The sequence below is a fragment of the Heptranchias perlo genome, chromosome 20 (assembly GCF_035084215.1).
Source record: "Heptranchias perlo isolate sHepPer1 chromosome 20, sHepPer1.hap1, whole genome shotgun sequence".
In the NCBI taxonomy this organism is placed as follows: Eukaryota; Metazoa; Chordata; class Chondrichthyes; order Hexanchiformes; family Hexanchidae; genus Heptranchias; species Heptranchias perlo.
In genome coordinates, this window is record NC_090344.1 from 53,383,049 (window position 1) to 53,399,559 (window position 16,511).

General features: G+C 44.4%; 1 protein-coding gene across 2 annotated transcripts in view; it reads left to right on the forward strand.

Moving 5' to 3' along the window:
• Nucleotides 1-15,924, forward strand: part of LOC137335897 (glycerol-3-phosphate acyltransferase 4) — a 90,853-nt gene extending 74,929 nt beyond the window's left edge. For both annotated transcript variants that reach the window (XM_068001412.1, XM_068001414.1), the window contains 2 exons: nucleotides 7,143-7,222; nucleotides 10,525-15,924. In XM_068001412.1, the coding sequence (XP_067857513.1) occupies nucleotides 7,143-7,222; nucleotides 10,525-10,633 (189 nt within the window). In that variant the 3' untranslated portion in view covers nucleotides 10,634-15,924. The remainder of the gene's footprint in view (nucleotides 1-7,142; nucleotides 7,223-10,524) is intronic.
• The last annotated feature ends 587 nt before the right edge of the window (nucleotides 15,925-16,511 follow it).

The following is a 16,511-nucleotide window of genomic DNA, read 5'->3' on the forward strand; positions in this document are numbered from 1 at the left end:
TGCTCACCTACTTCCTTTAAAACTCTGGGATGGAAACCATCTGGTCCTGGGGATTTGTCACTCTTTCGTGCTATTATTTTCTTCATTACTGTTGCTTTATTTATGTTAATTTTATTGAGTCCCTGTCCCAGATTCAATATTAGTTTTCTTGGGATTTCCGGCATGCTATCCTCTTTTTCTACTGTAAATACTGACGCAAAGTAATTGTTCAACATGTCCGCCATTTCCCCATTGTCAATGACAATGTCCCCACTTTCAGTTTTTAAGGGGCCAACACTGCTCCTGACCACCCTCTTTTTCCTAATGTAACTATAAAAGTTCTTCTTATTGGTTTTGATATCCCTTGCAAGTTTCTTTTCATACTCTCTTTTTGTAGCTCTTACTATATGTTTTGTGACCCTTTGTTGATGTTTGTATCTTTCCCATTCGCCAGGATCTGTGCCAATTTTTGCCTTTTTGTATGCCCTTTCCTTATGTTTTATACTGTCCCTTACCTCTTTAGTTGTCCGTGGCTGTTATTTTTGGCAAGTCGAGTTCTTGCCCCTCAGGGGTATGAACCGATTCTGTATCACGTTAAATGTTTCTTTTAAACATTTCCCACTGATCATCAGTCGTTTTACCCATGAACAGATTTGCCCAGTTTACTGCGGACAGTCTCTGTCTCATCCCATTGAAGTCGGCCTTACCCAAGTCTAGAATCTTAGCAGCTGATTCACTTTTTTCCCTTTCAAACACGACATTGAACTCGATCATGTTATGATTGCTATTGGATAGATGTTCGCGTACAGTTAAGCCGTTAACTAAATCTGGTTCATTACTCATTACTAAATCTTGTATGGCTTTCCCCCTTGTTGCCTCTCGGACATACTGCTGTAGAAAACTATCCCGGACACACTCAAGAAATTCACTACCTTTCTGACAGTTGCTGGTCTGCTTTCCCCAATCTATGTGAAGGTTAAAGTCCCCATTAAGACCACTATGCCTTTGTTACACGCTTGTCTAATCTCTGCTTTTTTACAATCTAGCACCTCAGAGCTGCTGCCAGGGGTCCTATACACAACTCCCACTATAGTCTTAGATCCTTTCCTATTTCTCAATTCAACCCATAAGGTCTCTGTTAGCTGCTTACCTCTCGTTATATCCTCCTTTATCATTGAAGTGATTTCATTTCTAATCATTAAGGCTACTCCTCCCCCTCTTCCATTTTCCCTATCTTTCCTGAAGACCTTATAACCCGGTATATTTAGTTCCCAATCCTGACCATCCTGCAGCCATGTCTCAGTAATAGCTATCATGTCATACTCTCCAATTTGAATTTGAACCTGTAATTCATTTAATTTATTCCTTATACTCCGTGCATTTGTATATAGAACTCTTAGTTGGGCCACACAACCTAGCCTGACCTTCAGCTTTGATGCTGGGTTAATCGCCTTACACCTTCTAGTTTTCACTTTATCTGTAGTGCCTAAAGTACACTTTCTTCTGCTCTACACTTTTCCCTTTCACTTGTTCTTGAACAACTGTTTGTACTATTTGTATTGTAAATTTCCCCTGGGTCTTCCCCTCTCTTGCTGCTCTCAACTTTACTCCCTTGTGACTCCCCGCTCAGGTTCCCATGCCCCTGCCACTCTAGTTTATACCTTTCCCAACAGCACTAGCAAACACCCTCGCGAGGACATTGGTCCCGGTCCTGCTCGGGTGTAACCCGTCCCACTTGTACAGGTCCCTCCTTCCCCAGAACCGGTCCCAATGTCCCAGGAATCTAAATCCCTCCCTCCTACACCATCCCTGCAGCCACGCATTTATCCGGTCTATTCTCCTGTTCCTATACTCACTGGCACGTGGCAGTGGTAGTAATCCTGAGATCACTACTTTTGAAGTCCTGTTTTTTAATTTATCTCCTAACTCCTTAAATTCATCTTACAGGACCTCATCCCTTTTTTTATCTATGTCGTTGGTACCGAAATGGACCACGACTACTGGCTGTTCACCCTCCCCCTCCAGAATGTCCTGCAGCCGTTTTGCAACATCCTGGACCCTAGCACCAGGGAGGCAACATACCATCCTGGAGTCACGTTTGCAGCCGCAGAAACGCCTATCTGTTCCCCTTACAATTGAATCCCCTATCACTATAGCCCTGCCACTCTTCTTCCTCCCCTCCTGTGCGTCAGAGCCACCCGTGGTGCCACGAACTTGGCTCTTGCTGCTTTCCCCTGATAAGCCATCTCCCCCAACAGTATCCAAAGTGGTATATCTGTTTGAGAGGCAGATGGCCCCACGGGACTCCTGCTCTACTTGCCTAGTCCTTTTACTTTGCCTGGCGGTCACCAATTTCCTTTCTGCCGGCGTAATCTTTACCTGCGGTGTGACCACCTCTCTGAACGTGCTATCCACGATAGTCTCAGCATCACGGATGCTCCACAGCGAATCCACCCGCAGCTCCAGCTCCGAAATGCGGTTCGCCACTTCCTGCACACTTGGTCGCCAGGGACACTGGTAGTGTCCATGACTTCCCACATAGTGCAGGAGGAGCATATTACGGGTGCAAGCTGTGCTGCCATGACTTGCCTTAGAGTTACACTACGTTCACCTCTCAGACTCTCCTCCCGCTCTCGGTCTCTCCGTTTATACTACGTTCACCTCTCGGACTCTGTTGCCTCACCTGTGATGTCGCACAGTAGTTTTCTCTTGTTGCAGGTCTGCTGCTGCTTTTATCCCCACTCTCAGTCTTCTGCCGCTCAGGTCTGCCGCCGCACTGTGGAAAAAGTTAGGAAAAGCAAGGCAAAGCGGCACCTCCTTCTCCCACTTCACCGAACTCTCAGCTGTCTCACTCTGTGCCTGCCGCACTCCGTGCTGGTTGCACTCACAGGCCCCTGTATTTCTACAGTTTGTGACTCAGATGAGTCAGGCCTGCTCTACCTTCAGGAACCAGTTTAATCTAGCTAACCAATTAACTTACTACAGCAGCTCTCTGCTGAAGCCTGACAGAAACTTAAAAATTTAAACTTTAAAATTGAACTTAAACAGTTGATAGCAATTAAACTTAAACACTGGCCTGTGCACAGTGGTGCTTAAAGAAATGTCTGATGAGATTGGTTAATTTGTATTACTCCTCTAATACCTTTCCCTCCTTCGAGCACCTCTCCTCTAAAAATCCTTGTTCTCTACTAACCCCCACCCCCCTGACTCATCTTGAGTTTCTCACTGAGATATCCTCCCTCCTTTCCTCCCTCAGCCTCTGCACTGAGTGACTCTCCAGCCTCGATGATTTCAGTCTCTATCTCAACTCACCTGCATTCTCTCCCCTGATTTCACTGCCCCTCTCTTAACCTTTCCTTCCATATAAATCCTCCTACCCATACTCACAGCCACCCCCTCAACCTTACCCTTTCACATGGTCTGGATCACAGACAAGGCCATGCCTAATCATTTCCTTGTATCCGTTAGCACCCAGATCCCCCGACCCCCTTCCAACCTGACTTCTGTGCCTGCTCCCAGAATAAGTTCTCTTCTAAGTCACTTACAGTTGCATTTTCAAACATTCAACTGTCTAACCTTTGGTCCTTCATTCGCCATGATACTTCTGATTATTTTTGAAGTGCAGTCACTGTTATGGAGATAAATGTAGCATACACATTGTGCACATGTGCACTGAAAATGAATGAAGGACTAGATAATATGTTTTTGGTGATGTTTGAAGGAGGTATATTGGCCAAGACACTGGGAAAACTGTTTGCTTCTCTTTGAATATGCTTTGGCATTTTTTTCTTCACCTGAGCAAGACAGGGCTTCACTTTAATATCTGACCTGAAAGAAGGCACCTCCGATCGTGCAGCACTCCCACAGTACTGCACAGACGTGTCAGCCTAAGCCCTGGAGTGGGACTCAAATCCACAACCACCTGACTTGGAGGCAAGACTGATACCACAGTGAACTGTGTATTTTGTTTTTGAACTCTGGGGCTGGCCAAATGAACTGTACCAGCCTTTTACGGAGCTATGCCTTCCTGTGTTCCTATGTAAAAGTAATCCATTGGTTGTAAAGTACTCTGTAACACCCTGAGGATTGACGAGGTGCTATATAAACGCAAGTCCTTTCTGTCTTACATACTACTGGAATATCTTTAATCGATCCTCCATGAGATTTTGATTTTTAAACTTGGAACAGTCTCCAGGCATGGGACAGTTGATAAATTCTTTGCTTCTTGTGGAATTGAGCAGTACAAATGAGACTTGATCCTGTTATCTTTTAGGCTTATTTCTAGTTTGGTTCATCACCTTTGCTGAAGAGCAATAGGAACAGGAGTAGGCCATTCAGCCCCTCGTGCCTGCTCCGCCATTTGATAAGATCATGGCTGATCTGTGATCTAGCTCCATATACCTGCCTTTGACCCATATCCCTTAATACCTTTGGTTGCCAAAAAGCTATCCATCTCACATTTAAATTTAGCAATTGAGCTCGTATCAATTGCCATTTGCGGAAGAGAGTTCCAAATTTCTACCACCCTTTGTGTGTAGAAATGTTTTCTAATCTCACTCCTGAAAGGTCTGGCTCTAATTTTTAGACTGTGCCCCCTACTCCTAGAATCCCCAACCAGTGGAAATAGTTTCTCTCTATCCACCCTATCCGTTCCCCTTAATATCAGCTGTGTATTTTAAAAGAAGAATGTTGCCTTACGGGTACATGTCTAATCCCCCTGGGGATCAGGCTTTATTTTTAATATGGAGACGCCACAATAATACAACTCATATGTTGAATATTTTGTATGAGATTCTGCAAAGGAATACTCATTATAATAATCATACAATATTATAGTTATATCGTAAAGTTCATAATCTAACAAGCTGTGTCCATAAACTATCAGACTTAGTAATCACTTAATCTGGAAGGCACAAATAGATGTTCTACCTTTAACTGTTGCTGGCAAGTTGTGTCTTCCCAGGCAAAACTATAATTGAACAGTGGGCGGCCTTTAAGGAGGAGATGGTTCGGGTACAGTCTAGGCACTTTCCCACAAGGCAGAAAGGTGGGGCAACTGAAGCCAGAGCTCCCAGGATGACAAAAGAGATAGTGAGTAAGATGGAACGGAGAAAAGGGCATATGACAGATGTCAGGTTGATAACACAAGTGAGAACCAGGCTGAATATAGAAAGTTCAGAGGGGAAGTGAAAAAGGAAATAAGAGGGGCAAAGAGAGAGTATGAGAATAGACTGGCAGCCAACATAAAAGGGAATCCAAAAGTCTTCTACAGGCACGTAAACACTAAAAGGGTAGTAAGAGGAGGGGTGGGGCCGATTAGGGACCATAAAGGAGATCTACTCATGGAGGCAGAGGGGATGGCCGAGGTACTAAATGAGTACTTTGCATCTGTCTTTACCAATGAAGAAGATGCTGCCATAGTCTCAGTAAAGGAAGATATAGTTGAGATACTGGATGGGCTAAAAATTGACAAAGAAGATGTACTTGAAAGGCTAGATGTACTTAAAGTGAATAAGTCACCCGGTCCAGATGGGATGCATCCTAGATTGCTGAAGGAAGTAAGGGTGGAAATTGCAGAGGTACTGACCTTAATCTTCCAAACACCCATAAATACGGGGGGTGGTGCCAGTGGACTAGAGAATTGCAAATGTTACACACTTGTTCAAAAAAGGGTGTAAGGATAAACCCAGCAACTATGGACCAGTCAGTTTAACTTCAGTTGTGGGGAAACTTTTAGAAATGATAATCCGGGACAGAATTAACAGTCACTTGGATGAGTGTGGGTTGATTAAGAAAAACCAGCACAGATTTCTTAAAGGCAAATCGTGTTTAACTAACTTGATAGTTTTTTGATGAGGTAACAGAAAGGGTAGACGAGGGCAATGCAGTTGATGTGATGTATATGGCCTTTCAAAAGGCGTTTGATGAAGTGCCACACGGTAGGCTTATCATCAAGATTGCGGCCCATGGAATAAAGGGGGCAGTAGCAACATGAATACCCGAATTGGCTAAGTGACAGGAAACAGAGTAGTGGTGAACGGTTGTTTTTCGGACTGGAGGGAGGTGTACAGTGGTGTTCCCCAGGGGTCAGTGCTGGGACCACTGCTTTTCTTGATATATATTAATGACTTGGACTTGAGTGTACAGGGCACAATTTCAAAATTTGCAGATTGGAAGGGTAGTAAACAGTGAGGAGGATAGTGATAGACTTCAAGAGGATATAGACAGGCTGGTGATCTGGGTGGACACGTGGCAGATGAAATTTAACGCAGAAAAATGCGAAGTGATATATTTCGGTAGGAAGAACGAGGAGAGGCAATATAAACCAGAGGGCACAACTCTAAAAGTGGTACAGGAACAGAGATCTGGAGGTTTAGGTGCACAAATCATTGAAGGTGGCAGGGCAGGTTGAGAAAGTGGTTAAAAAAGCATACGGAATCCTGGGCTCTAAAAATAGAGGTATGGAAGTCATGATGAACCTTTATGAAACACTGGTTCGACGACAACTGGAGTATTGTGTCCTGGGCACTGTACTTTAGGAAAGATATGAAGGTCTGAGACAGTTTACTCGAATGATTCCATGGATGAGGGACTTTAGTTATGTGGATAGACTGGAGAAACTGGGATTGTTCTCCTTGGTACAGAGACGGTTGTGAGGAGATTTGATAGAGGTATTCAAAATCATGAAGGGTCTAGATAGAGAGAAACTGTTCCCATTGGCGGAAGGGTCAAAAACCAGAGGACGTAGATTTACGGTGATTGTCCAAAGAACCATGAGGAAAAACTTTTTTACGCAGCGAGTGGTTAGGATCTAGAATACACTATCAGAGGGTGGTGGAGGCAGATTCAATCATGGCTTTCAAAAGGGATATGTACTTGAAAGAAAAAAAGTTGCAGGGCTATGGGGATAGGGCGGGGGAGTCAGACTAGCTGGATTGCTCTTGCATAGAGCCGGCGGGACTCGATGGGCTGAATGGCCTCCTTCCGTGCTATAACCTTTCTATGATTCTATGATTTCCATCTGCTTCATTCTTTGCCGGTTGTTGTGTTATTTGAGATCCACAGACCACATGGTTCACATAGATGAGGCAGCAATGTGTAGTAACTTACTGAGAGGCGCAGTAGAACAGTGCTGTTTTAAATGCTTTCTTTGTATTGCACAGGAAGGTGAAGAGGCAGTACAGTTTGCTAATCGTGTGAAAGCTGCAATTGCTAGGCAAGGTGGTCTTGTCGATTTACTGTGGTAAGTAAATTTCTTTCATTCTGTTGTCCAGCATTGACTATGGCCTTGCTCTGCTTCCCTCAGAGCATGGCATAAATGTGTCTTTGTTTAAAAAATAAAATTAGCTAAATCAGAGTGTCCAGACTTGATCATATTATGAGTGACCTAATTGCATTACATTGACTATTAGAGGCTAATTGTCAAACAGTTACAGTGAACAAGAAGGCTGGCTACCAAGCTGGCAGCTCCCTGCTGAGCTCCTCTCCTTTCCAACTCTATCCATACCCATCTTTGCCCTCTTTTCTCCCTCCTCTCCCCTCCCCCCCCCCCCCCCCCCCACCTCCAACTACCCTGTCTCCTGTCCTCCACTGCTTAAAATCCCATGCCCCTAATAACGGGTACCTATTAGCTCAGTGTATAAGTTCAAACAACCTCTTTTGGGATCCTTAGTGCGGGGCCACTCCGGATCAAAAGAGGATGATTGTGAGTACTGTATGTCCGAGTATTTGCAGATGAATGAAATCTACTGGGGTTTGACGGTAAATGGGTCTTTTGTGGCAACTGCACCATATGAACAAAGAGCAAATTGTACAGGTTAAGTCGTGTTAGCATTACTGTGACGGAGTCGGTGCCATGATCCTCACCTCTATACCCTTACTACTGTACAGATCCTTTCCCTGTCATTGATGTTGATAAAGTTGCTGCATATATTCAGGGCTTACCGCAAGAACATGGCTCGTCTGCTGGTGACAAATGTGGTGAAAGACGCCTTCTGTTCTGTAGCAACACTGGCACCTTTAGGGGAATCCTGATGCCATCAGTTTGTGTTCAGCAGCCAAATTTATTCTGTCTTGTATGAACTTTGATGGAGCGTTCAGTTACAGGCCAGGTTTTGAATCTTGATTGGACAGACCTGTTGCACAGGATTTTTGACTGCAACAGGCCAGTTGCACCAATGTTTATATTTCAAAGTTGCTTCTAGACACAGACCTCCCACATGAGACAGCAAATGGCAGTGGCGATTACTTTTTGAAGCTGCAGTTTTTATACTTAATATGCTATAACTTTCCCTTATAGCGAGAGAGAGGTGAGCAGCCAGATTAGGTGAGACTTTTGAGCAACTGTGTTGATGTCAGCCTTGTTTTAATGCTGCCAGCAGTGTTCTGAAGCCATCCCACAAAATAAACCAAAGAACTCAAAGCAGCAGCAGTCTCCACATTCCAAACAACTGGACAAGGTGGTGCTTTAGAAATTTAATGTGAATCATGGTCTTGCAGGAGAAGTTAGCTGAACCCTGCCGAAGTTTATTTTCTAATTCAGTTTTCAAAGACTTTGCTGTCTTATAATAGGGACCAGTTTTCAAGTTGAATTCCATGTACATGTAGTGTATATTTGCTTCATCATTGCTCGTTATTATATTTAGGGAATTCCTGTACTTTCAAATCAGGAGTGTCTGTGTCCAGTACCCAGGTTTAACCTGATCTGTTGTGTCCGTGTGTAGTACCCGGGTTTAACCTGATCTGATGTGTCCGTGTGTAGTACCCGGGTTTAACCTGATCTGATGTGTCCGTGTGTAGTACCCGGGTTTAACCTGATCTGATGTGTCCGTGTGTAGTACCCGGGTTTAACCTGATCTGATGTGTCCGTGTGTAGTACCCGGGTTTAACCTGATCTGATGTGTCCGTGTGTAGTACCCGGGTTTAACCTGATCTGATGTGTCCGTGTGTAGTACCCGGGTTTAACCTGATCTGATGTGTCCGTGTGTAGTACCCGGGTTTAACCTGATCTGATGGGTCCGTGTGTAGTACCCGGGTTTAACCTGATCTGATGTGTCCGTGTGTAGTACCCGGGTTTAACCTGATCTGATGGGTCCGTGTGTAGTACCCGGGTTTAACCTGATCTGATGTGTCCGTGTGTAGTACCCGGGTTTAACCTGATCTGATGTGTCCGTGTGTAGTACCCGGGTTTAACCTGATCTGATGTGTCTGTGTCCAGTACCCAGGTTTAACCTGATCTGTTGTGTCCGTGTGTAGTACCCGGGTTTAACCTGATCTGATGTGTCCGTGTGTAGTACCCGGGTTTAACCTGATCTGATGTGTCCGTGTGTAGTACCCGGGTTTAACCTGATCTGATGTGCCCGTGTGTAGTACCCGGGTTTAACCTGATCTGATGTGTCTGTGTGTAGTACCCGGGTTTAACCTGATCTGATGTGTCCGTGTGTAGTACCCGGGTTTAACCTGATCTGATGTGTCCGTGTGTAGTACCCGGGTTTAACCTGATCTGATGTGTCCGTGTGTAGTACCCGGGTTTAACCTGATCTGATGTGTCCGTGTGTAGTACCCGGGTTTAACCTGATCTGATGTGTCCGTGTGCAGTGCCTGGGTTTAACCTGATCTGATGGGTCCGTGTGTAGTACCCGGGTTTAACCTGATCTGATGTGTCCGTGTGTAGTACCCGGGTTTAACCTGATCTGATGGGTCCGTGTGTAGTACCCGGGTTTAACCTGATCTGATGTGTCCGTGTGTAGTACCCGGGTTTAACCTGATCTGATGTGTCCGTGTGTAGTACCCGGGTTTAACCTGATCTGATGGGTCCGTGTGTAGTACCCGGGTTTAACCTGATCTGATGTGTCCGTGTGTAGTACCCGGGTTTAACCTGATCTGATGTGTCTGTGTCCAGTACCCAGGTTTAACCTGATCTGTTGTGTCCGTGTGTAGTACCCGGGTTTAACCTGATCTGATGTGTCCGTGTGTAGTACCCGGGTTTAACCTGATCTGATGTGTCCGTGTGTAGTACCCGGGTTTAACCTGATCTGATGTGTCCGTGTGCAGTGCCTGGGTTTAACCTGATCTGATGGGTCCGTGTGTAGTACCCGGGTTTAACCTGATCTGATGTGTCCGTGTGTAGTACCCGGGTTTAACCTGATCTGATGGGTCCGTGTGTAGTACCCGGGTTTAACCTGATCTGATGTGTCCGTGTGTAGTACCCGGGTTTAACCTGATCTGATGTGTCCGTGTGTAGTACCCGGGTTTAACCTGATCTGATGTGTCCGTGTGTAGTACCCGGGTTTAACCTGATCTGATGGGTCTGTGTGTAGTACCCGGGTTTAACCTGATCTGATGTGTCCGTGTGCAGTGCCTGGGTTTAACCTGATCTGATGGGTCCGTGTGTAGTACCCGGGTTTAACCTGATCTGATGGGTCTGTGTGTAGTACCCGGGTTTAACCTGATCTGATGGGTCCGTGTGTAGTACCCGGGTTTAACCTGATCTGATGGGTCCGTGTGCAGTGCCTGCGTTTAACCTGATGTGTCTGTGCATTTCAGGGATGGCGGCCTGAAGAGAGAAAAGGTGAAGGACACCTACAAAGAGGAGCAACAGAAACTCTACAGTAAGATGATAGTGGGGAACCACAAAGACCGAAGCCGATCATGAACTCTCCGTTGGACTACCCATTCCGCTGCCCGTATGGGCATTTGAAATGTCACGTCTTTGGCTGTGTTTCTGGCCCGTAATAAACTAAAGGGCAAGAATTTGTCCTAGTACTTTTTTTCTCTTGTTGATGAATATAAAACTCGGCCGAAGGGAATGGAGAAAAATTCTGCTGAGACTCTGACTATCTGCGCCTGGAAATGGACATTGAAAAATGTCAAACAAAATTGGCAAATGTGTCTGTGTTGGGGTTGGGGGTAAAGGAAACATTGAGATATGACTATAGATATACCAAGGAGGCAAGAAATCGTGCAGCCAGTGTGGGTTATGCCAAGCTTGTTTTCAAACCAATTGGGACAGTTAGCCATAGTCTGTGTGTTTTAGCTCACTGAGTCAGTGCTGTTTTATTTGGGGAGAGAGTCGCAAAGGACATGAACAAGCCAGAAGCAGAAATGTGAAACCTTTGGATCACGTAACTGAGTGGAAGAGGCGTGCTGATGGAGACCGTATGATGCATGACTTTACATGCACTCATTTTATTTTGACGCCAGTTTTAAGACATGTATTTGCATGCGTTTGTTTTTTTTCCTTTTTTTAAATTACAAAAAAAAATTTCACTAATATTTCCATTGTAACCAGGAAAGAAAAAATTCTGTCGCCTGTCCTCCGTGTCTGGGCTTGGCTGCAGTAGATATGAAGGATCCTTATTGTTAGTACTTAATTTGCTTTTCCTGAAGTGTGCTGTAGGGTCAAAAGCTCTATAACAAGGTTCGTCATTCTCCAGTGTTAACCCATCAGTCCAGTTCCTTGAGGTCTTTTCTTCTGTTGAAAGCTTACTCTGTCATTCTGTTTTACCCTGTTAGGCCATTAGTATTTGGTTCTATTTCAGAAATGCGTGCACAAGCAAATGTTTTCCGTTCCACTTGGACAAAATAATTTCAGCTGTCTCCAGTTCAAGGCTTGGAAGCTGTTGTAGAATCACCTATGTGGTATAATTCACAATCTTGGGTTTTATTAGCTTGCATTTATCTGAAGTGAGTTATCAAAAACAGCTGTCCTGCCCTCCCCTTCTCCTTAACCCACTCTCCAAAAAGAGATCGAACCGTGTAAGATAATTCCTTGATCTTGAGAACTTTTATGGTGTCAGGAGCCCCTACCCCCTCCCTTCATGGTTTAGAGGGTTCATTGCACTGTATGGTGTGATATGGAACTACACAGATCAAAGAGTACAAGATCCATGATCTGTGCTGAGGCATTGGTTGGTGCATTAAAATTGCCCTCATTTTAAGAGAAGGATGAAGTTGAGTTCCTGTTCCAATTCATTATTCACTGACTCCTGCTTGAAAGTGCATGATGAGGATAGGATCAGGATCAGGCTGAGCTGTGCTACTCTCCATCGTCAAATTGCCTGTTGAGAATCATAATGTAGACCTTTTCTTCTCCGATGTGGGTGCCGCTGGCAAAGCTGCATTTATTACCTAACCCTAGTTGCCTTGAGAAGATGGTGGTGGGCCAGCTTTTTGAATCGCTGCAGTCCTTGTGGCGATGGTATTTCCATGACTGGGTTAGGTAGGGAGTTCCAGGATATTGTTCTAGCGACGATGAAGGAACAGTGATATATGTCAAAGTCAGAATGGTGTATGACTTGGAGGGGAACTTACAGATGATGATGATCTCACGACGTTGTTGGTGTTGTCGTTCTTTGTGGTAGAGGTTCTGAGCGCTTCCTATAGATAGTACACACTATAATACATACTGCAGCCACAGTGCGTCAGTGTGGAGGGAGTGGATATTGAGTTTCGTGGCGGGGGCACCTATAAAGCGGATTACTCTGCCCTGCAAGGTGTTCAGCTTCTCGAGTGTCGTGGTGAGTATTCCATCACACTCTTTACTTGAACCTTGTAGATTATGGACAGGCATCAAGGGTTCAGGCGGTGAATCATTCGTCAGTTTCTGCCCTGCTTTTGTAGTCATGATGATGATGATGATTCTGGTCCAGTTAAGCTTCTGGTCAGTGGTGACTCCCAGGATTTTGATGATGAGGGACATGGCTATGGTGGTGCCATTGAGGAACAGGGGGAGGTTATTGGGCCTTGTTGGTCATGGTCATTGCCTGACATTTATGTGGCATGTTGCCTGTCACTCACCATTCGGTCTTGATGTTAAAGTCCTGCTGTAGACTGGCATGGGCTGCTTCATTATTGGAGGGGTTGTGAACACTGTAAAACAGATTCACTCCTGACCTTATGGCAGATAATAGGTCATAGTTGAAGATGTTTGGGCCAAGGACACTATTCTCCAGCAACGATAGTGGTAATTATCCAAGTTAAATTTATCCTACTTTTTGCGGACATGACATACTTGGGCAATTTTCCACATTTTGTTTGGTTGATGCCATGGTCATAGCTGCACTGGAACAGCTCGGCTAGGAGGCCACCTAGTGTTGGCGCACAGGTCTACAGCACTATAGTAGGTTGTTGTCAGGCCCCATAGTTTTTGCTGTGTCTTCAGCCACTTCTTATTGTCGCATCATGTGAATCAAATTGGTGGACGTTAGCATCTATGGTGATGGGACTTCAGGAGGAGGCCAAGTACAATCATTCAGTATTGGTTAAAAACACAAATGTTTCAGCCTGGTCTCTTGTACTCGTGCTGGGTTCTGCCTTGATTGAGGATAGAGATGTTCTTGGAGCCTCCACCTTCCATTAGTTGCCTGATTATCCACATCCATTCTAGGTTGGATATGGTGGGGCTACTGAGCTTTGCTCTGATCTGTTATTTGTGGGCCTGTAACTGCCTGTAGCCTGCTTTTGGTGTTAAACATGCAGGTAGCCTGTGTTGGAGCTTGATGCTTCATTCCGAGACAGGCTTGTTGCTGCTTCTGGCGCATACTTTTACACTGTGCATTGAACAAAGGTAGATCTCCAATTTGGTGGAGGTAGAGGAGTGAGGGATATGCTGAGCCATGAGGTTACAGATTTTGAGAATACAATTCTGCTGATAGCCCACAGTACCTTATAGATGTCCACTTTTGGACTGCTAGATTTGTCCTTAGTCTGTCCCCCAAAACACAGTGGTAATACAACACTACATGATGGAAGATGCCCTCACGATGGAGACAAGACTTTGTCTTATCAGGAACTTTGTGGTGATCACTCCTACCGGTGCTATTGTGGATGGATGTGTCTGCGATAGGTTGGTGAGGACCAGTCTGGCAATTATGTCTTTCAGGCCAGTTGAATCAGTGTTGGTAGTACCAAGCCATTGATGGTGAACATTTGAGTATTTTGTGTGCCCTTGCTGCCCTCAGTGTTTTCTTCAAGTGGTGTTAAACATGGAGGCGTACTGATTCGCCAGTTGAGGGAGGTGGGGTGATCGGTTGCAGTTAACAGGAAGTTTCCTTGGCCTGGTTTAACCTGAAGCCAGGAGACGTGTTGGGGTCCCGAGTCACTGTTAAGGACTCCCAGGAGCACGCCCACTGGCTGCATTACTGTGCCCCCACTGATGGGACTATCCTGCCAGTGTGGTGGCACATACCCAAGAATGATGGTAGAGGAGTCTGAGATGAATACTGAAAGAGGTGACTGAGAGTACATATATGTGGCTCTTACTGGACCAGTCTTTGGGATAATAGTCCCTACATGTTAGCAAGGAGGACTTTGCATGGTCGACTTTGCTGGAATCACCCGAGCGTTGTCCTGATCTGATGTCCGGTTGTTGCAATAGTTGCACCTGATGTTTCTCTTGTTCTGTTTTTCTATCATTGTGCCAGGCCACTTCAGAGGATGTTGAGACGAACATCCATGAACCAGTTCAGTTTTTACAACAATCCAACAGCTTTGATCGTTATGCTGAGATTTATTTAACTCCGTTTCACAGATTGTCATGATGGGATTAGAGCTAATGAACTTTGTGTTTCTAATCCAGTATGATAAGAACCAGGCTACTATACCTGAAGAGTGACACTTGGGGTGACAATACCAAAGGCCATTGAGCACCTGTGGAACCAGACCTCAGAAAGGAGTCATCACCTTTAGGAGGGGGAGGAGAAAATTGGTAAGAAAAAGAATCCAAAGTGGGACAAGACATAGATTGGGGTTAAAAAAAGTTGCTCTGATTTATAGCTAAAAGTTGAGGCCCATCAGGGAAGAGTGAACTAGCAACACAGTTCTAGAATGTGCATTTTGACATTTTTATTAAATTTCTGCAGAGATTTCATGTTCTTATCTGAGCTGCATAAGGAAACTAACCAGATGATATTTTAAATTGTATTTTCTCATCCATGATTTTAAAAATATTTCATCAGTTAATTCTAAGATGTGCATTGATATGGAGCTGCAGGTTAGGAGTTCACCTTGTGTGTTTTGCCCAACTGCTCGATTCCACTGTTACTTAGGAGAAACCTGTAGAGGTGATCCCCAGCATGAGTGAGGAACCTGATAGCTTAGTGAGTAAATTAATTGCCCAGTGTGGCACTGAATTTTACAGATCAGGAAAGGTCCAGGTTCAATGTTTGGTCTGTACTGAATTACTGGTTTTCAGGAGGGGGAGCAGTTGGGGCACTATTATTGATTTGCAAATTTTTCCTTGGATTTGGGGGAATAGCTGGGGTTGCAGCTTCTGGTCACTATCCAGTAACTACTGCGAGAAAGATGTGAACATATTGCGAATAACTGGGTGCCTGGCCTCTCACCTGAAGAATAGTCATTTAAATGAGAAATCAGAGGTGTGTTGGCAAAAAGTAGAACTGCACATGTGATATGGAGGCTGTGTGTATGGAAATGAGGCATCCAATTCCTTATTGTCCTTAACTACACCTATTGGAGAGGGGAATGCTGAGTTGACTAGAGTATGTAAATGTAAACACAAGTTCTATCATTGCAAATTGTAATAAAGGGAATTAGGGGATTCTTCTAAAGTATATTGGAATGAATTTTGCAGGAGTAGCATTTGCAGGCTTACAAACTTTTTAACCTTTAAGATTGTAATGTTGGGTGTGTGTAACTCAGTGCTGGGTTTGATGCTAAACTATTTTGAACTCTTGCACTGCACCTTGGTGGTACTTTTTGTAAAAGAAATGCCTTTGGCATTTTTATTATCTTTACCTGTTTCCATTCAAAACTTGTGTTGAAGGTTCATCTAAACAGATAAAGGAAGATAACAATTCACTGAGAGATATGTGTTTGTGTGGAGTTTTCACCTTATTATATTGAGATGATCCAACAATGTATTTGCTACAAAATGTTCTGCTTGGTTTTCTACAAACAGCATATAAAAACCTTTGCACCACCAAACTTGACTTTCTTCCAGCAGTTCAATACAAACAATGGACAATGTTGTATTTTTTTAAACAGAAAAGTGCCTTGTAAAATTGATGTAAAATTCTGAGCAATGGGATGAATGAGAAATGATTGTGTTCTTTGGAATGGGAGTGAATAAGAAGCAATTTGGTCCATTTGAGTTGTCTACTCCTCAGATTGGAACTGAAGCAAACATATCGACCGTTAGCATTTGATGTTGACCATCAAAATTTTGGGGACCCAGGCAGCATATTAATGTTTGCTTTAAAAAATAAATTGAGTGGTTGGGACCCTATCCTTTCAGCGTTCCTTCCAGGAGAGTCGTGCTGCTAACAGAAGAGATTCCAGCTACTGCATATTGTAAGCAGGAATTCTCTTAGGAGTAAGAGTTTCTACCGATAGTAGAGAGTGGCTGGGATCCCATCTATTAGCAACAGCACTCGGGAGCAGTGTGAAGGAAAGGTAAGGGGTATGAATGACAATGAAGGGAAAGCATTGAGGATGGAGGGAGGGGGAAATGAAGAGGAGAGAAGGAGACAGAAGGCTGAGATGCTGTTTCTGATTGGGGGACGGAGGGAAAG